Source organism: Drosophila kikkawai, chromosome 3L (assembly GCF_030179895.1).
Source record: "Drosophila kikkawai strain 14028-0561.14 chromosome 3L, DkikHiC1v2, whole genome shotgun sequence".
NCBI classification, from domain to species: Eukaryota; Metazoa; Arthropoda; class Insecta; order Diptera; family Drosophilidae; genus Drosophila; species Drosophila kikkawai.
In genome coordinates this window covers 29268581-29289851 of record NC_091730.1, presented here as the reverse complement: position 1 = coordinate 29289851, position 21271 = coordinate 29268581, and the positions used below count along the sequence as shown (strand labels likewise).

The following is a 21271-nucleotide window of genomic DNA, read 5'->3' as shown; positions in this document are numbered from 1 at the left end:
TAAGAACGTAGTTACATTTGGGAAGATATTTATGAATATCACTATAAAAATTACTGAATTTGTAATCTATTTCCTTTATTACCTTGGATTTCACAGTGTTTTAATTAATTTTGGTGTATAGTCCCTTCGATACAGATTGAATTTTGCGATTATTGCTACTCCATAATTTGAAAAGTTCGCTAAACTACCACACCGCTCAATAAGTTCCCGGCTTAAGAAGGAAAAGCACATTTTTTTCTGAACATTTAGTTTTATTCATCAATGTAGTTTCCATCTACGGCTAGACGCTCAGTCCAGCGCTTTTCCAACCTTTCGATGCCATTTTTGTAGAAGGCTGAACTTTTGCTCTCAAAATAGGCCTCAGTAGCAATCACCTCCTCATTTGTTCGATATCAATTTTTGAGATCTGAAAAAGGCCAATAGTCGCTGGGGCCAAATCTGGAGAGTAGGGTGGGTGCGGCAGTAGTTCGAATCTGAATTCGCTCAATTTCATTATCCTGATGAAACAGCGTTTTCTTCTTTGCCATATGTGGACGTTTTTTCTTGATAGCTTGGTCTAGTCGATCCAGCAGCTTTATATAATATTCGCTGTTGATTGTTTTACCTTTCTCCAGGTAGTCTATAAACAAAATCCCATATGCATCCCAAAATACGGACGTCATAACCTTACCCGCCGATATTTGTGTTTTGGGACGCTTCGGACGGCTTTCACCGGCTCACCACCCACCACCACCCACTCAGAAGACTGACGACTGGATTCTGGAGTATAGTTATGTATCCATGTTTCGTCCATTGTTACGTAACGGCGAAAAAAATCGGTCCTATTGCGCTTCAACATGCTTAAACACGTCTCGAAATCATGAATGCGTTGTTGCTTTTGGTCCGGTGTTAGCAATCGCGGCAGAGCTTTCTCATATCCAAATGTTCATGCAATATCGTAAACACAAACACGGCCAATACCATTTTTCGGATTTTGGCGATATTTTCTGGCGTAACTGCTGTTTTTGGGCGACCGCTACGCTCAGCGTCTTCGGTGTCCACACGACCACGTTTAACTTCATTGTACCAGATGCTTGATTTTCCTGGAGAAGAATCCGGGTAATGCTTATCAAGCCAAGTTTTGGCTTCTACCGTATTTTTTTCCAATCAAAAAACAGTTTCTAATGAGGACACAAAAATTTTTTTTCTATAACTAAAAGTTTGTTTCACTTTAAAATTTATAACTTGAAAGCACGTGGTCGCAGAGTTGTAAAATTTTTACACAAAGCATCGACACTATCGACAAAAAATTTCAATGTTTGGTTACTACTGCCCCCTATACATTTGTCGGGCCGGGAACTTATTGAGTGGTTTGTATATTACCAAATTGTTAGAAAAGGGGGACGAACGGGGATGAGTTTTTGGTTTGTGGTTAAAGACAACACCCACGGGTACAATCTGGACCAATTGCTGTCAGCATGGGGCAGCTTATATATACCACGAAACACGGATAACGCATGTTAGTTTTTTAAAGACATACACATAAATTGGACATCACACAATATTAAATACGTAGAACTACACATAAAATAACAATATACCATACATTAAATAGTGCATACCTTGAAGATTATTTTCCATATTTAAGTTGAATTTTTTGAACCAAATTAACTCGTGTGACACACAACATAAAGCAACTAAATATTTTTGCGCGAATTTCTATTCGGAAATGAGCTGATCGTAATCGCATTTTTAAAAGCTCTCAATAAGCTTTAGTGGCACATTTAAAGCTATAAATTAACATTTTTAAAATGTATGACGAATTTACTTTAAGATTAAAATAAGAAAACAACGATATATTATCATAAAAAAATCGACTTTATGCCAAAAAAAACGGATTCTGGACCATAGTACAGTGGTTGATCTAGTATGGGAAAGGCGGCCAAAAATACTTCCAGTTGGAATAGAGAGCTAAAATTTTCTGTACTGCTATATAGTCCCAATAACATGAAGAAAATTATACAGCTAAGCAAAAACCATTCGTAAAAGCTCAAAACATCAGAGAATAATATTTTATAACAAAAATTCAACTGCATACTTTTAGGGCAACAAGGTCCAATATTAAGGGGGGACATCTGAGTAACTTTTTTTAAAAATCGAAAATTTTTTTTTTGCTTAAAAAATTCTTTAGGGTCTACCAAAAGATAGAGTCCGGCAAATGTGTCTAAGTGTCGAAATTTTCCATTCTGCGGCAATGCCTGTCATGTAAATATATACGATCTTAAAACTTTAAACGCGTTTTTCTCGAAACCACTTTTTTTGAGTTGGCCGAAAACATAACTCGAACAAATCTTAACCGATCGATCTGAAATTTTGACAGTATATCCAGAATATCTATGGCTATCGACGTACGTAGGATTTTTTTTTTTTTATCAACAATTTTGTGACGTTTTTTTTTCATGAAAATTGAAAATTTTATTTAATCGCTCACCATTTTGCTAAAAATTAAAATATCGAAAAAATCCTACGTGTGTCGATAGCGGTTGAGATACAGAAACTAACAAAATTTGATTTTTTGTTCTAGATCAAAAACTAAGGACGTTAGGTTTTCGGCCATGGACCCCTTTCAAAAAAATAGCGCCTACGAAGACATGCTGCACAGCCGCCATTTTGTTTTCGATTTATTAAAAAAAAAATTATTTTGTAGTTCACATCTAACATTATCAAACCTACTTTAAAATTTTTCGATTGGCTTTTTCATTTGGCCAAAAAAAATTCTAGATTTTTTTTTGCCAGTTACTCAGATGTCCCCCCTTAATAAAAGATAAGTTATTTCAATTTCTTTTCTATATACCAAATAAAGTAAAAAACGGGTGATCATATATATGTCATACATACATATGTAGATCATACATAGTAGATTTATTAATATATCAAACTAAATTAAATTAGCAATGAAAAAAATATTATGCCAAAAATTATTCTAACAAATCAAAAACTGGTTTCAAAAGAATAGTTTTGCATTTATATGGTAAATTTCGCTGCCCGGTTATGAAAGGATCTGAAGTTAACAGCAAACGCTTTATAAGGTCTTACTTTGTGGCTAAACGGGACATTTTACGTGTATGATTTAGTCGGTAATTCTTAACGTCCTTGTTCATTGACTCCGTAGCTTCTTCTGAGAGCTCTCTAATGGATTCTAATGCATATTGGATAACATCTGGGGCATGAGTTAATGATTAATGAGTAATAGGCTTTTTTAGCCTTATCAGGAATTGAATCTGTTACAGAGCACCAGATCTCAAAAATATACAAACGTTGCAGTTTGCACCGGTATGCATTGCCCATATAATAAGCAATAAGTTTTACCAAATTAAAAAAAAACAATTCGACCTTCATCAAGTGCAGACGTCCCTATGGACGACCGTTACGCGGGGTTTATTCTCGAAGTGTTTTTTCATGGTGAAAAAGTAAATTCGGAACTCTAAACTACGTACTGTCAGTTAGGCCAAGCCCTACAGTGCGTATGACATACGGACACTAGTGCGTGAGACGTGTTTTTGAGCTGCAAAAAAGCCCAACCCGGCTCTACTAACCGCCGATGGCAAGAGAGCGCGCTCTTGCTCACCCGCCCTACTCACTCAAACACCTACATCTTGGAGCTACGAATGCCAAACCCCACCACCACCGGCTTCGATGGAAGACTCACCTACAACAAGCAGAGCTACAATTTCTGCAAACGCAGCAAAAGCAAAAGCAACAACAACAACTAAACCAACGACCAATATTGCAAAATCGGTGCCAACGGCCGCATCGCCAAATTTAATGGTAACAAAAACCGTGAGCTCCGACAAGCAACAAGCGGTTCCGGCTATACAGACTGGCATGGATCGCTACATCCAAATCAAGCGTAAGCTCAGCCCACATAACACGGTTGGTAACAAACCTGAGATCAACCGTGTAACCAAAAGCTACGACCTAACCAACTCCAACAGCTTTTCCCCGCTAGCAGCTGATGAAATTAACCAAGCAGAGCAGGAGACTCAAAAACAGCCAAAGCCTCCACCTATTTATATTAGAGAGAAAAGTTCAAACGCCCTGATCAACAAAATTGATGCGCTGGTCGGGAACGAACATTTTCATGTTGTTCCGCTTATTAAAGGACACATTTTCGAAACCAAAGTTCAAACCAAATCAGAAGAACACTTCCGGGCTGTGGCTAAATACCTGGAAGAATCCAAAAAGAATTTTTACACCTACCAACTAAAAAGCAGCAAGGGACTGCAAGTCGTGTTAAAAGGAATTGAACCAGACGTCGCCCCTTCTGAGATAGTGGAAGCCCTGAAAGGCAAGGGTTTCCTTGCCAAGAATGTCAGCAACATTATAAATAAAAACAAAAAGCCGCAACCACTTTTCAAAGTCGAGCTGGAGCCAGAAAGTAAAACCCTGAAGAAGAATGAAGTTCACCCGATCTACAAGTTGCAGTTCCTATTGCATCGAAGAATCACCGTGGAAGAACCGCACAAACGCAACGGTCCTGTGCAATGTACAAATTGCCAGGAGTATGGACATACAAGGACATACTGCATCTTTCGGTCAGTCTGCGTAGTCTGTGGAGACTTCCACAACTCCGCACACTGCCCTGCGAACAAAGAAGACCCCAACACGAAAAAAGTTTTTGGAAACTGTGGAGGAAACCATACAGCTAACTACAGAGGCTGTGTGGTCTACAAGGAGCTGAAGAGTCGCATGCGACGATCGACAGCTACACGCCAACAAAATACACAAAGTGTGTATTATAATTCAACAAGAAAGGAAGCTAACTTCGGCACGTCGAAGTTTGTATACCCTTGCAGATTGGTTTTCATATTTATGTCATAAATTATAATGCCGAAAACAGACACTAAACTGAGTTACATACCATTTTACCTATACTTATTATGTTTATAGTTTGACAGTTACAGTTATACATTCCCAGCTTTACATTTTCTCTACATCTGCGGATCGTTTCTATGGCTGCTATATGATATAGTTGTCCGACTTTCATAAAATGTATACCAAAATTCTATAATAATAAGTAAAGCTCATATCTCAGAGTAGATGAAAATACGTTGAAAAACAACGAAGTTATAATTTTTCCTATTACTTTCCCTATCGTTCCTATGGCAGCTATAAGATATAGTCGTCCGATTTTCATAAAATTTTTACCAAAATTTTGAAATAATACCAGAAGCTCATGTGTCAAAAGTAGATTAAAATACGTTGAAAAACAACGAAGTTATAATTTTTTTCCTATTTATTTCTCGATCGTTCCTATGGCAGCTATATCATATAGTCGTCCGATTTTCATAAAATTCTTACCAAAATTCTAAAATAATATAAAAAAGCCATATCTATAAAATGGTGCAAAAATTTTGAAAAACAGCCAAGTTAAAATTTTTTTTCTAAAAATTTATCGAACATTTGTATGGCAGCTATATGATATAGTCGTCCGATCCGGCCCGTCCGACATATATAGCAGTGAGAGTATATAGAAGACTATATGCAAAGTTTCATTCAGATAGCTTTAAAACTGAGGGACTAGTTTGCGTAGAAACGGACAGACGGACAGACGGACAGACGGACATGGCTAGATCGACTCGGCTGTTGATGCTGATCAAGAATATATATACTTTATAGGGTCGGAAACGTCTCCTTCACTGCGTTGCAAACTTCTGACTGAAATTATAATACCCTGCAAGGGTATAAAAACTACTCCAGATGTATTTTTTGCCAAAGCAGCCAGATCCTCTTTTGGACCGCTAAATGCTCCCACGGGCATCTCCTACGCCGAAGCTCTACGAACAAGTATGCAAAATCCACTCCCTTCAAACTCAGTAAACGCTCAGCAGGCCCCAGGGCAGCCACAAAACAACCTGGAATCCATGATGGTGACCATTCAACAAAGAATGTATGATGGAACTCATGTCATTTATGAAAACGCTTGTCCAGAACCATAATATGGTGATACAGTTGCTTGTAGCAAAACAGTCAAAATAATCAATGTCTAATCTCTACGTATATCCAAGTGGAATGCGAATGGCGTCTCACGGCATAAACTTTAACTAACACAATTTCTAAATGAAAACCTCATGGACGCCATGCTACTGGTTGAAACGCACCTCACAAGCAGATACAACTTTCATATAAGAGGTTATACCTTCCACCGCACAGATCATCCAGATGGTAAAGCCCACGGCGGGACCAGCATCCTTATCAGAGATCGCATCAAACACCACTTTCACCAATGGTTTGCAACAAATTACTTGCAAGCTACGTCCATAAAAGTGCAGTCAGGTAACGGCAACCTTTGCATTGCTGCTGTCTACTGCCCACCTCGCTTTACAATCTCTGAAGGTCAATTCATGGATTTCTACAACTCTCTTGGAGATCGATTTATAGCTGAAGGAGATTACAACGCCAAGCACACGCATTGGGGATCCCGCCTCGTGACCCCCAAGGGAAGACAACTTTATAACGCTCTCATCAATGTGAGAAATAAACTGGACTACGTTTCCCTTGGTAGCCCCACATATTGGCTAGCAGACCCAAGAAAGATAACTAATCTAATTGACTTCGGAGTGACAAAAAACATCCCACGCAATATAATAAACGCCAAGGCCCTTCCAGACCTTCCTTCAGATCAGATCAGCGGCTGTTGATAACCCTACATCAAAGCCCAGAAACTACGGATCGCCCCTAAAGGCTGACGTCGCACAGAACCAATTGGATGAAATACAAGAAGTATGTGAGTTCCCACATTGAGCCAGCCCCCCAGCTCAATATTGAAGCCGACATCGACTCCTCCACCTCTGCTCTGGAAGAGGTACTTGTGATTGCAGCCAGGATATCAATACCACAACAGACGGATGTGCAAAAAATCAAATTTAAAACGAACCAGCAGATTGAACAGCTTATCCAAAAAAAGAGGCGTCTGCGACGGGCGTGGCAAAACAATAGATCGCCACACTCAAAGCAACGTCTAAATGAAGCCACACGCAAACTAAGCCGGGCCCTGAAGCAAGATGCCGAAAATGCACAATTAAGATATATTGAGAAACTCTCGCCAACCAGCACAAAGCATCCCTTATGGAGACCTCACCCAAATTTAAGCTCACCGACTGAAACCGTCACCCCGATAAGAAAGTCAGTGCTGGGCCCGCAGCGACAAAGACAGAGCCGAAACTTTTGCCTCACATCTCCAGGGCGTTTTCCAGCTGAACCCTGCTGCAAATTTATTTGAACTACCGCAAATCCAAACTGAAACGGAATCTACTCCAGCATCATTTCGTCCGAACGAGATAACGAAGGTCATCAGGGAACTGAAGCCGAAAAAGGCTCCCGGCGATGACTTAATAACTCAAAAAATGATAACTGAACTTCCGAATTGTGCTATTGAGGTTATCTGTAAAATCTTTAATGAGATCATAAGTCTCGGCCATTACCCAACAAAATGGAAAAAATCTATAATTATAATGATACCGAAGCCCGGAAAAGACCACACGATTCCGTCATCTTACCGACCAATAAGTTTACTATCATGCTTGTCGAAGTTATTTGAAAAATGGTTACTAAAGCGCATAATTCCTTATCTGGGAGCTCACAACATCATCCCAGCTCATCAAATTGGCTTCAGAGAAAAGCATGGAACTATAGAGCAAGTTAACAGAATAACATCAAAAATTCGCACAGCCTTCGAGCATAGAGAATATTGCAGAGCAATACTTCTAGATGTTTTTCAAGCATTCGACCGCGTCTGGCTCAATGGCTTCATGCACAAAATTAAAACACTCTTGCCGGCATACACACACAAATTACTTGAGTCATATCTCTACAACAGAGTCTTCGCAGTGAGGTGCAACGCAACAACATCCGGCACCTATTCCATCGAAGCTGGAGTTCCACAAGGAAGCGCACTTGGGCCTACCCTATTTGTCCTATATACAGCGGATATCCCCACAAGCGACCAGCTAACACTATCCACTTTCGCTGACGACACTGCGATCCTCAGCCGTTCCAGATGCCCAGTCCGGGCAACAACCCAGCTCGCCAACCACCTCAAGGTAGTCGAGAAGTGGCTATCTGATTGGCGTATTAAAATAACTGAACAAAAGTGTAAGCACATAACGTTCACTCTAAACAGACAAACATGCTCTCCGCTCTACCTGAACAGCACGCAGATCCCCGAAGTCAACGTTGTAACGTACCTGGGCGTCCACCTGGACAGACGCCTAACATGGCGAAGACACATTGAATGCAAGAAAATTCATCTAAAACTAAAAGCCAGCAGCCTCCACTGGCTCATAAACTCCCGATCGCCCCTGTGTCTGGACTACAAGGTCCTGCTCTACAACTCCACACAGAAGCCAATGTGGACGTATGGCTCCCAGCTCTGGGGGAACGCGTGCAGCACCAATCTAGACAGCATACAGCGCGCCCAATCAAAAATCCTGAGAACTATCACTGGGGCACTGGGGATCTCCGCATTCCTGCAGTTAAGAACGAAATGGAAAAACAAAAAGCGTCCTACAAGGAAAAACTCTCCGCCCATCCAAATCCTCTAGTAAGGGACTTGATACGAGTTTCCAGAAGAAGCCGTCTACTACGTAACGACCATCCAACGCAGTCATAATTAGTCAGGGCCATTTACTCTGTACCCGTCTCATGACTGCTAGTTAGGTAAGAACTGCTAGTTAGGTAAGATTTGATACACTTATTGTTAGTCTCATAAATGAGAAGATTCAATAAATAAAAGCAAAGCCTAACAAAAAAAAAAAAAACGATGATATCATCTTTTGTCTGCTTGTCGATTTTAAAGAATTCTTTGAGTTTGTTTCGTCGCAGTGAAAAGTCCATATTCCATCAGGGAATATCGTGTCCGATATAGGGCATGATGCGTGGTACGCATCTACCAGTTCCTTGCAGAGGGTCTCTAGGGACTTTACTATGTCTTCCGCGGATTCTTCTATGCCCGGAGAGGTGGCGATAGTCTCCTTGAACTTTCCCCAGTTAGTATTCCGGGGGTTCTGAAGACTGATTGTTTTGGAGAGTGTTCGAATGCGTATTGGAACCGTATGTACATATGATCTGAGAAGGATGGTCGCACAAGGACTCTTTATTCTTATACCAAAGTATCGTGTGCACTTACAAGAAGCAGATCTAGCACGTTTGAGGAGGTGGGACCTACAAAGGTGTGTTCCTTCTGTAGCTATACTCAGGTTGGTTGAGAGTATAAAGTCTAAGAGTGATTCACCTCTGCCGTTTATGTCGGGGCTCCCCCATAGGCAGTAATGCGCGTTGGCGTCTACACCCTCGAGCAGTTGCTGGTTCTTTGGGCTGGCTTCTACCAGGAGTTCTTCTGGTGGAGCCGTCCTGTCGTGTGCCATGTAGCAGGAAGCTACCAAAAAGCGGTTTTCCCACTCTCTAGCATCACCACGGTCAGGTCATCAGAGCTGTAATGAGACATACGGTTAGCGTGTAGACTCTTCCGTACCATTACGGTGGTTCTATTCCTGCCTACGGTTGGTGGATGGAGCAATTTGTAATTTGCGGACTTTAGTCCGGCAATGACATTGCCTGAGGCGATCCATGGCCCCTGGACCAAAGTAAGTTCGGCGTGTCCTTGTGTCCTTGCTCCATGGCTATGAAGAGTCCCGCCGACGCGACATTGCTCTTATGGAGGTTGAGCTGCAGCACCATGAATGTCATGGGTACTGGGCTCATACGCTTCATACGCCGGGCTGACTACTACGGTCAGGTCGCCGTCCTCTCCTTCTTCGGACTCGTCCAGCGTTATTCCCTGGGCGGCCACGATGGTTTCCAGACCTAGGTCTTTCTTCACTACGCCTGCCTTCAGCGTGTGAGTGTCCTTCAGGTATACGCTACCCATGCCCCACGCCATCTTCCCGTATCTGGGATAGAGGATGTCCTTTGCCCACCCTCCATGTGTGATGGGATCGGAACGTGCATAACCTTCCACTCCGCGGTTTTTTTCATCGGGTCCGACTATTCGTCGTGGCTGCATGATTTACTTATGTACATACATAATTACATGCCATTCATAGATCTTTTCTTGTCTTCCTCTCTTCTATCTCACCAACGTCTTCAGCTTAAAACTTATATACTACTGTCGAACTTTGGCTACCAAACGAACTTAAAGACTAGAAGTATTTACATATTTACATAGTCCTTCCAAGATATTTAAAAATTATATTTTGTTTACGCACTCTTAAGTACGGGCCTCGATTTTGGAAAACCAAGGTCGTCCGCTGCCAATCTCCGATCTCGCTTTAACGGAGTAAAGCGGGCGGGAGAGCGGTGTTAATTTTAAGCTTAAGTTAGTTACATGTATGCAGCCACGAGGCCCCCGACTTTCATTTTCACAACTATAAGATTCGCCTGCGCCGTGGGAATTTCTCCAAACCCTCGACTTCGGCACGCCTAAGTTTGTATACCATTGCAAATTGCAATTGGATCATTTAGAATCGAGCCATTCTGGTTAAATAATTAAAAACAAATATATTTAAAAGTTGTATATTTATACATACCATAAATAAAATGCTGAAGACACAGACGAAACAGAGTTTCAAAATATTTTACATATACTTATTATGTTTACAGTTTGACTGTTACAGTTTTACATTCCCAGTTTTACATTATCTCTACATTTTTTTTTTTTTTTTTTTTTTTTTATATAATTATAATTTTTGTTTTATTAATTTCCCGATCGTTCCTAAGGCAGACTAAGATATAGTCGTCTGATTTTAATAAAATAAAAACCGAAATTCTGAAATAATATAAAATGGCCATATATCAAAAATGATGCAAAAATATTAAAAAACAGCCAAGTTAAAATTTTTTCCTAAAAGTTTCACGAACATTTGTATGGCAGCTATATGATAGAGTCGTCCGATCCGCCCCTTTCCGACATATATAGCAGTGAGAGTATATAAGATAGAAAACTATTTGCAAAGTTTCATTCAGATAGCTTTAAAACTGAGGGACTAGTTTGCGTAGAAACGGTCAGACGGCCAGACGGACAGGTGGACAGACGGACAGACGTACATGGCTAGATAAACTAGGCTGTTGATGCTGATCAAGAATATGTATACTTTGTAGGGTCGGAAAGGTCTCCTTCACTGCGTTGCAAAGTTCTGACTGAAATCATATATATATTTATAATAATATATAATTATAACGGCAGCGCTGCTCGAGCACAGAATTGCTGGTGAGCGTGAGCCCGCCTCTCGGTAGCGGTTAGTGACGTTGTTTTTGTTGTGCCTCCGATGAATTGAGCATAATTTCGTGCAGAAGACAACCGTAGTTTGTTGTGTTTCTGATTACGACTTTGACTCGTGGCTTTACCGATTTCACTTGTTAATTTAATAATAATTTGCGTTCGTTACTTCAATTAGTTTTAATAAAATAATAATTTTTTTTCAGTTTTTTACGAACACAAGGAGATTTGTCCCTTGAGGAGATATGGCATTGCTGCCAGTGCCTTTTCTCTATTTTTTTATGGTCTCTTTGTTGATTTGAAACTCTGGCAGAGAGATCAGAAAACACGTTTAATGTTATTTTCATGTGTAAAAAATACGTATTTATTTTTTTTACAGAATGCCTGCGGACCCCTCTGAAGAAGTTGCAGGACCTCAGGTCCCGAAAACGGAGTTAGAAGAGCTTCAGATTAAGGCGCAAGGAACAGCTGATGAGGTAAGTACCAATTAAAGCCCGTATCTGTCTACTGGTTGGGTCCAAAAACTATCCAGCAGACACCTGTTTTAACAAAAAGAATTTAAACAGCATATTATAGATGTTTAGGAGTGGGGTGGCTGCTCAATCCTCCGCAAAAGGATCAATAAAAGTTTATCCCACGAAGTAGAAAAAACGCAGAAAATTCGGGGGTCGAAAAGTGACAACGGCGGAGTGCCCGTAGCATACATATATTTTCGCATTCGATTCGGTACTAAACTTAGCTTAGCCTAAGGGCCCGCTGCCGGCCGAGAAGCCCAGCTTAACGGCGCGAGAGCAGGAGAGCGGGAGAACAGTGAACTAGAGCGGCGTAGCCGTCCCTAGAAGCGAGCGACGATCGGGAACACGGGAGCGTGCGATCGGTAATACCGAGGAGCGGAGAGCGGGAGAGCGTTGCTAAGCTGGGAGCGCTTAAGCTTTTGAACGCTCGGTGGGCAGAGGGGGAACAGGGGCCTCCTGGCGTAAACATTCTCCCCCCCCTTGCAATCACTCGGGTTGCAATAAACCCGTACAGGACGATGGTATGGAGGGGCGTCAGAGCGCCGCGTAGATCGTTGATGCTGGAGCGACGAGGAGCGATGAAGGACGGATGAGTGCCAAGGAGAGGCGGATGATTGCCATGGAGAGGCGAAAACTTGTCGTAAAGAGCTTGCTGAACAAGGCGGAGGCGTCGAATGCCGTGAACAGGACTCATCACTGTACGCTAGAAGACGTCGGACTTTCCGTAGCGGATGAACATTGACAGACTTGGCTACGGTAGGATTAAGTACCTCGGGTACGTCTGCTTTCCAGAGCGATCGCGGTGTATGGAAATGAAGCCCTCGTATGTGATCTGGATGAAAGAAGATGACAGGAGATGAGTGATGGTCAAGTAAATGCGAACTAGAAGTATGGGGGTGACCGATGCTGCGAGCGGAGTGGATGCTCTGGACGGTCATGCGGATGCAGGAGAGTGTGGTGGTGCTGATTGCACGTCTTGCATCGGTCACTGCTGCGGCAGGTTCCCTCGGAATGTTCGTGGGCCAAACAGTTGGAACAATAACGGTGGTCGAGAACCGCTCGGAGCCTCTTCTCAGCGCAGAGTTTGAGGAACTGTTGGCATTTCCGGAGCGGATGGTTCCCTTGGCAAACTCGGCATTGGTAGGATAAAATACCTCGGGAACGTCTGCTCTTGCTGTCGTCGTACGGAACCCAGTACTTGGAGGAATCGGCAGAAGTGGTCACTCGTGTGGAGAACGAGGAAATTCTTTGGGTGGGTGCAGGTCGAGGACTAGATGGAGCGGAGGGTCTTGGAACATTAGTAGTAGGATTGTCGCGGTGCAGCAGAGTGTGATGCCGGCTGTGGCACGTAAAGCAGGAATGGGCACTAGTACAGACCCGTTGCTGGTGCCCGCGCGAAAAACAATTCAAGCAGAATTGCTTTCTTCGGATGAAGTCTGTCCGCTCATTGACATTCATGTCCAGGAAAAACGGACATATACGGATAGGGTGGTCCTCTCTGGAACATAGATTACACCTTCTCGGTGTTGGAGCCACCCTAGCTTCGTGTGAATTGAGCCTGCGCACCGGTGGATTGGCATTTGCTGACTTTGGCGGAAAATGCCCAGAGCCGCTAGGCCTGACGTCGTCGATGGCCTCCAAAGTGCGATGGCGCTCAGTCAGAAATGCGTCCAACTCCTTTCAGGTTGGAATTTCGGCTTTATTGCGAATTGATTGCTCCCACAAGGAAAGCGTAATCTGGGGAAGCTTCGAGGAGACCATATACACAAGAAGGCAGTCCCACGCCTCGACTTCAATGGAGGACATTTGTAACGCGGTCAAACAGCTTTGAATTGTGCCTTGGAGCTCTTTTAGAGCGACTCCGGATTCTTGAGGAACATCCTGGATGTTAAAAAGAATCTTTTACTGACTGTTGACTAACAAGCGCTTATTTTCGAAGCGGTCGGAAAGGCTGCTCCATGCTGAGACGAAGCCCTCGTTGGTCAGAGGGGCCTTTGAAACGATGGCATGAGCATCGCCGCTTGTCTTCGAAAGTAGGTGGAATAACCTCTCCACAGGCGTAAGTCGGGAATTATTAATGTAAATCGCCGTGAAGAGGTCCCGGAAGGTGGGCCACCGAAGATAATCGCCTGTGAAGACCTCGGTGTCCACTGGTGGCAATCGACAACCCATGGACGGGGGTGTGGGCGCAGGGGCGGAAGCCTGAATGGACTGGGAGGCGGCCTTGTCGATAATTTCCTGCAGCTGTACAAGACACCTCGAATATACGGAGTAGCACTCACTGTACTTGGATTCAAGCTCAGTGGCGGTGGCTGTACTGTCGGAGGACACGGAAAGAAGATCGGAGCAGCTTTCATAGCTTTTCTCCACCTTGTCCCACAGGGCACGGATTTGGTCCCGATGGACTCTGCACATGCCAGGGGAAAATCTCTCAGCGTCAGGAGCGATCGGAATGTGAATGTTAGCTTCGAATTGGCTAACACGGGCTGTCGTCGAAACGAACTTTCGCAGGGCGATGTCTAAGGCATTTTGAGCCATTTTGGAAACCGACTGAGTGAGTCTTGGCGAAGGAACGGGACCAGAATCGACGGACTTGTCGCTTTTTGCCCTTGGGTTGGCAGTGGCTTTTTGTTGTCTCCCGTAGACAAACTCAATTTGGGACTCGGCGGATCAGCGGTTGTCGACTGACCTGAGCGAAGGATGCCTGATTCGACGTGGAAAGCAGAGTCGGGAACCAGAACGTAGACCGTACTGTCCGTGATCGTGGTGGAGTAGGAAGCAGAGATGTTTATATATATTCCGTGGCTCGGAAGTGGAGCTTGTCTAAATTGGAAAATTAATTTATTACTTATAAGCCGTGATAACAAAAAATATTAATTAATTATTAATGTCGGAAATAATTAATGTGAATTATTTAAGTATTTGCACGTAATTAATACGGAGCCGGAAAGGCGGAATTAAAAATAAACCTTGGCTTTGACTTGGGAAAAACTCACTGGGCTATACCGTCGGCAAAGCAGTGCATAAGTGAGGCTCAGGAGAGAGAACAAAACGTAACCCAAAGAACCGCAACAAAAACAACACGTCTGCTGCGGCGGTTGTGCAGATTTGGAGAAATAAACACTTGCACTTGAATATTCAATCTTGGTTATTTTGTTTGTTCTTGTTTGGTTGTAATTTAATTCCTGTATGGACGGGCAGCGAATATAAATACATATGTATGTATGTAGTTGGATAAGCATGCAAAATATGTATGGATGAGTTGTCTTTATTTTGGACAGTGGAAACCCGATAACCGGACTGTGGTTGTAAGGGCGTACGAAATATTGAAGGCAGAAAATATATTTTGTACAGTGGAAGCCCGAGAACTGGACTGGAGTTGTGAGGGCGTACAAAAATATTGGAGGCCGAAAATATATTTATATATTGGCATAAGTACAGTAGAGCGTCGAGAAGTGGACTGTATTATTTTGAAGTTGAAGGAATTGTGTTCAAGAAAATATCGAGGCGGCGGGAAACACACAGTGACCGAATATACATATGAGAATAAAATCTCGGGTAGGGGGCCGAATTCGGCAACACGAAATATACACTGTAGAATATACACTGTAGAAGCCCAGCTTAACAGCGCGAGTGCGGGAGAGCGGGAGAACCGTGAATTGGAGCGGCTCGTCTAGAAGCGAGCGACGATCGGGAGCACGGGAGCGTGCGATCGGGAATACCGAGGAGCGGAGAGCGGGCGAGCGTTGCCAAGCTGGGAACGCTTGAGCTTTTGGACGCTCGGTGGGCAGAGGGGGAGCAGAGGGGCCTCCTGGCGTAAACAATAGATAATTTCTATTAATGGTTTTTGTATTTACATTTAAAAAAAAAAAGAAAAAATCTGCTGACGGTCATACTGTAATTAATAAACAACCAATTTACCAGCCCAGACATTTTTTTAAAGTTTGATACGTAATGAACCTAACATTTTTATCAGGGCACGTAAACATTATGAGCGAAAAAATAAAATTCAATATTTAATGATTATCAATTAATTTTAATATACTTTGCTTGCCATTAATAATTGTCATTTTATTTAAAAAAGATAGCGATATTTTTTCGCTCAGAATTTCGTTCAAAGTGCAATATCCTAATTCTAAGTGGTTTGTTAAAAAAAATGTACATTATCCAATGAAGTGACTGTCTGTTTCGTTTGTTTCCGCTTCATAGGATGATGTAAAATTTTTGTAAAAAAAACCTCTTAGAAAGAACATTGTGCAATTAGAGCGATATTCTGAGCGAAAAAATACGCTCAAAAAGTTATCATTACTTTTTTATACCCTTGCAGGGTATTAAAATTTCAGTCAGAAGTTTGCAACGCAGTGAAGGAGACCTTTCCGATTACATCAACAGCCGAGTCTATCTAGCCATGTCCGTCTGTCCGTCCGTCTGACCGTTTCTACGCAAAGAAGTCCTTCAGTTTTAAAGCTATCTGAATGAAACTTTGCATTCAGTCTTCTATATACTCTCACTGCTATATATATATTGTATAGCTGCCATACAACATTTTTGTACCATTTTTGAGATATGGCCAATTTATATTATTTCAGATTTTTGGTTTTAATTTTATAAAAATCGGACGACTATATCTTTTAGCTGTCATAGGAACAATCGTGCAATTTATAGAAAAAAATTTTAATTTCGTTGTTTTTCAACGCTTTTTCCTCTACTCTGAGATATGAGCTTTTGTTATTATTTCAAAAGTTTGGTATAAATTTGATGAAAATCGGACAACTATATGTTATAGCTGCCATAGGAACGACAACTTCGGTGTTTTACTCTAAGATATGAGCTTTTGTTATTATTTCAGAATTTTGGTATAAACTTTATGAAAATCTGACAACTATATCATATAGCTGCCATAGAAACGATATATAGATGTAAAGAAAACGTAAAGCTGGGAATATAAAACTGTAACTGCCAAACTGTAAACATAATAAGAATAGGTAAAATCAAAGAGTATAGAGAGCGCATCTGGTATGCTTTGCGTGCTTTACGCTTGTCGGCGAGAGGAAACAGGGAATGATTTGCTTGTTCTATTTTTAGATTTCGTTTATTACGCACACAATGCAGTGGGTTTGGTGTGTGTGTGTGTGTGCGTGAACGCGACAACACATTTTGAGACGAAATTTCATATTTGGCTTTGCTAGGACGAGAATCAAAAGGCTTTCAAATTCATATTGGTGTTTGTGCATCACACATTTAATCGGTCCTGTGGTCGTGATGGTTAAAGCGTTGGTCGGATTTTTTAAGGAGTGGAATCCACTCAGTGGATCGATCCCTGGCAATGACGGTGTTTGTAGTAATGTGTCTTATTGTTATTAATAATTCATATATTTTTATATTATTTTATTTACCACATTATTTAAAAAATTTTCTTCTTCAAAACATTTAAAATATATATAATTATATTTTATTATTATTATTTTATTTATTTTTTTTATAGAATGTTAGAATAGTTTATAAAACTAAAACTAACATATAGATATATAGTGCGAGCTGCCAGGGCCATCGACTATATACGGGGCTATGATGTATTATTTACAATATTTACAATTTGTGTAGAAGTGTATGTTAAATATTGTGATATAATGTTGTTTCTTTAAGAAATTTGGTTATTATTTTGATGTTTTCTGTGGAGGGGTTACTTAAATAGTGTGTAGCGTTTGTGTTTTTAAGGATATTTTGTTTCATTTGGGCTATTGTAGGGCAAAGGTTTAGGATGTGTTCTATAGTGACTGGAGTGTATGTATGGCAAAGTGGGCAGTTTCGTTGTGTTGTTGTATCTAGGTGATGTTTGTGTGTTAGGTTTGTATGACCCAGTCGTAAACGGGTAAACTTTATTTGGTCAAGGTGAGTGACTTCTTCTTGTGCTATCTTGGAGTAGATCGATGTTTGTGAGTTGGTATTAATGTTTTGGTACCAGGTATTGCACTTGATGAGTAAGCTTTGTGTTTGTTGGTTTAGTTGGTGTTTTAGGAATTTGTTTATGTCTTTTGAGCTTTGGTTGGGTTTAAATATAAGGGGCATTCTTAATGTTGATTAGGCTGTTTTGTCAGCCATTTCATTTCCTTTTATGTTTCTGTGTCCTGGAGTCCATAGGATTTTGATTTTCGGGTAGTGGGATGAAATAATCGATCGGATGAGTGCTGGATATCCGTTGTTGTTGAGTGGGTTTTTGATGGCTTTGATTGCTCCTAGTGAGTCAGAGCATATTACAAATTTGCCTCTTTTTTTTAATATTATTTTAGCTGTTTCGAGGATTCCTTAGATTTCGGCTGTTTGTATTGATGAGTAGGGTGGTAGGCTTCCGTAGGCTAGGGTTTCGGTTTCTGTGGTGATTGCATATGTTGTAATCGAGTTTTGCTGAGATCCGTCGGTGTAGATAAACGTGTGATTTTGATAATATGTTTTTGTTTCATTTAAGATTTTTTGGTATGTTTCAGGAGGGGTGTTGACTTTGTTGTAAGTGTGAATTAATGTATTGATTGATTTGCTGGGTAGTTGCCAGGCAGGTTTTAGTTTGTGAATCGTTATCGGCTGGTATGGTATTCCGTTAGTTTGGCATTTTGTAATTGCGTTTTGTATTGTTGAGATCCATTTTTTTCGTCTGGTGTTTGGTTTTATATATTTGGCGATAGGAGTATCTTTAGCTTGTATAAGAGATTTGAAGAGTTTTGCTGTTAAATGGTCGCGTTTTTGTTCTATTGTTGATATGTTGGCTTCGTATAGTAAGTTGTGGATGGGTGTCGCGCGGAATGCTCCCAGAGCTAGTCGGATTGCTGCGTTGAATGAAGTTTTTAATTTGTTAAGAGTGGTTTTCGGTGCTTGTCCATATGTGTAGACCAGTAGTCGGCACGTCACAAGCCCATGGGATAGGCAAAGGCTCTGCCGGCAGCGCTGCCAGCACACGGATAGCGTAAACTTCACACACACGGAACACACTCACGTCATTTTTGCTCCGTACCTCACTCACACAAATGCGCTTTTTGGTTGATTGTGACGGTGCCGAGCACTGGTGTAGACCGTAGTCGATTTTTGATATGAGTATTGATTTTGTGACGTTGAGCAATGTGTGTGTGTTGCAGTTAAATCGTGGGCTAGCCAGGCATTTTATAATGTTTAGTTTGCTAGAAAGTGCTGGGATGAGGGCATTGATGTGGGTATTCCATTTGTATTTGTTGTTTATCCAGAGTCCAAGTAACTTGAGTGATGAGGAGTTTGTTATGTTGGCGTTGTTACAGGTAATCGTGCAAATGCAGTTATGTTTTCTGCAAATGTGTAGATGTTGGCATTTCGTTGGTGAGAGAGATGCACCAGAGTACTCGCCCCAGGTTCTTATTTCAGTGAAGAGTGCGTTTAGATCATAATTTATATTTTTGCGTTTATCTAGGTTTATTATTAGAAAGAAGTCATCCGCGTAAGCACTGAAGTTTATCTCTTTATGTAGAGAAATAATGTTACTTAATTTGTTGAATGCTATTAGAGATAGGTGAACCTTGGGGTATTCCATTTTCTAAAGGGTGTATTGTAGAGGTTTGTGATCCTACTCGGGTTGCTAATTTTCTGTTCGCCATGAAGTTTTTAATGTAATTTATTATTTTAGGTCCGCATTTCCATTTAATTAGCTGGTCTATTATTGAGTGTACTTCAACCCGGTCGAATGCTCTGGCAAAGTCGAGAGAGACTAGCGAGATATGTTTTTTTGAATTCAATGCTTTGGTGATAAGGTGGTCAACGTACAGTAGACTATCTGAAGTAGACTTTCCTTTTTTAAATCCGAATTGATTTGGATGTAATAATCTATTATTCGTAAGGAACCACCATAGTCGCTATGAGATTATCTTGATGCAGCAGTTTAGAGAGATGGGTCTGTAGGAGTTTATGTCTATTTTTTCTTTGTTGGGTTTTAGTACGGGTATGGTAAGGCTGATTTTGTATGATTGCGGAATGTAGTTGTTGTATATTTGGTTGAATTGGATTGGATTGCTGGTGGGGTTTTTGGGAAAGAGGTTGATTAGGATTGGAAAGTGGTCGCTTCCGAAAAGATCATTGATTGTGTTCCAGGTAGTGAGTGGAGTCAGTGAAGGAGAGCAGAAGGTAAGATCAACGTGGGTGAAGGTATTGTGCGTAGTAAAGTGAGTTGGTGATTTATCGTTTAAGAGGGTAAGTTGCGATTGTTCAATAAATTTGGCTATTTTTTTTCCTCTTGAGTTCGGTTGCGGGGATCCCCAATTTTGGTGCCAACTATTAAAGTCGCCTGTTACCATAACTAATTCATTGTTGGTGTTTATAACGTTGTTTAAGTTATTGCGTGAAAAAGCTTTGTTGGGTGAGATATAAATGGCATATAATTTAAATTTTTGTTTGGATTTTATTTCGGCTGCTATTGCTTCTACATCTTCATTAATGTTGCATTGCGTATGCTGAATTGATTTATGAATTAGTAGGGCTACTCCTCCAAATATGTTGGATGCAATGTTTGTCAGTATGTTATAATTTATAGGGGTTGGTAAACTGTAAAGCTGTTGTATATGTGTTTCTTGAAGCGATATAATATGTGGAGAGTGTGTTTTGATGAGTAGTAGTAGTTGGTTGTAATTATTTGAGTATCCCTTAATGTTCCATTGCAATATTTTTAAAAACATTAATGAATTAAAGATTTTTTTGTGCTTGTTTTGTAGTATATGGGTTATACGAGGTGGATTTTTGATCTTTGGCTTTAAATGTTTTGGATAGGGCGGATTTTTCTTTGGTTTGGCTTCTAAGTGTACGGTCTCTTGCTGATGTTGTGGGTACTTCCGAGTCGAGATTGAAAAGTGTATCCATCATCATTGATGTCATAAGTTTGCTGGTTTGCTGGCATAGTTGTATTTTCCATTTTTTTGTTAGAATCTTTTAGTATTTCCTCTGAAGAGTTTGTGATCCTAGCAATTCCTTTATTCTCATGTGTTTCAGTTATTGTTGATAGTTTAGTAGGGATTTCTAATGGTGTTGTGTTTTTCAGAGTCTGTGAATATGACGTTACTTGACTGGGATTGTGGCGTGCATAATATATGGAACGGGCGGTTTTGTGATCAACTTTTTCGGTGATTTTTATGGCAACAAGTTCCTGTTCTTTAATAAAGACTGGGCATTTTTTATCTATGGAAGTATGATTGTTTTTGCAATTGATACATTTTGGTTCCTGTATGCAGTCGTTATTGTCATTTGTGTGTGTGGTTTCTGAACAGTTTTTGCATGTGGGGCTATCTTGTTTGCAAAAAGTTTGGAGGTGGTTGAAACGAAGGCATTTTTTGCATTGCATTGGGCGTGGAATGTATGGGCGAGTAAATACAATTTCATAGCCAATCATTACCTTTTCGGGGAGATTAGTGGATGCCAAAGTTAATGTTAACAGACCTGTTGGGACTCGTTTTTGATCGACCAATTTTGTCCATTTGTAAACTTCCTTGACATTTTG

General features: G+C 41.0%; 2 protein-coding genes across 2 annotated transcripts in view; both read left to right on the top strand.

Moving 5' to 3' along the window:
• The window catches only part of vtd (RAD21 cohesin complex component verthandi), a 270142-nt gene extending 258412 nt beyond the window's left edge, over positions 1-11730 (top strand). Inside the window, exon 8 of the mRNA XM_070285354.1 lies at positions 11634-11730. Coding sequence (XP_070141455.1) covers positions 11634-11654 — 21 coding nt within the window. The 3' untranslated portion in view covers positions 11655-11730. The remainder of the gene's footprint in view (positions 1-11633) is intronic.
• The window catches only part of Snap25 (Synaptosomal-associated protein 25kDa), a 351700-nt gene that overhangs the window by 35407 nt on the left and 295022 nt on the right, over positions 1-21271 (top strand). Inside the window, exon 2 of the mRNA XM_041776479.2 lies at positions 11634-11730. Coding sequence (XP_041632413.1) covers positions 11635-11730 — 96 coding nt within the window. The 5' untranslated portion in view covers position 11634. The remainder of the gene's footprint in view (positions 1-11633; positions 11731-21271) is intronic.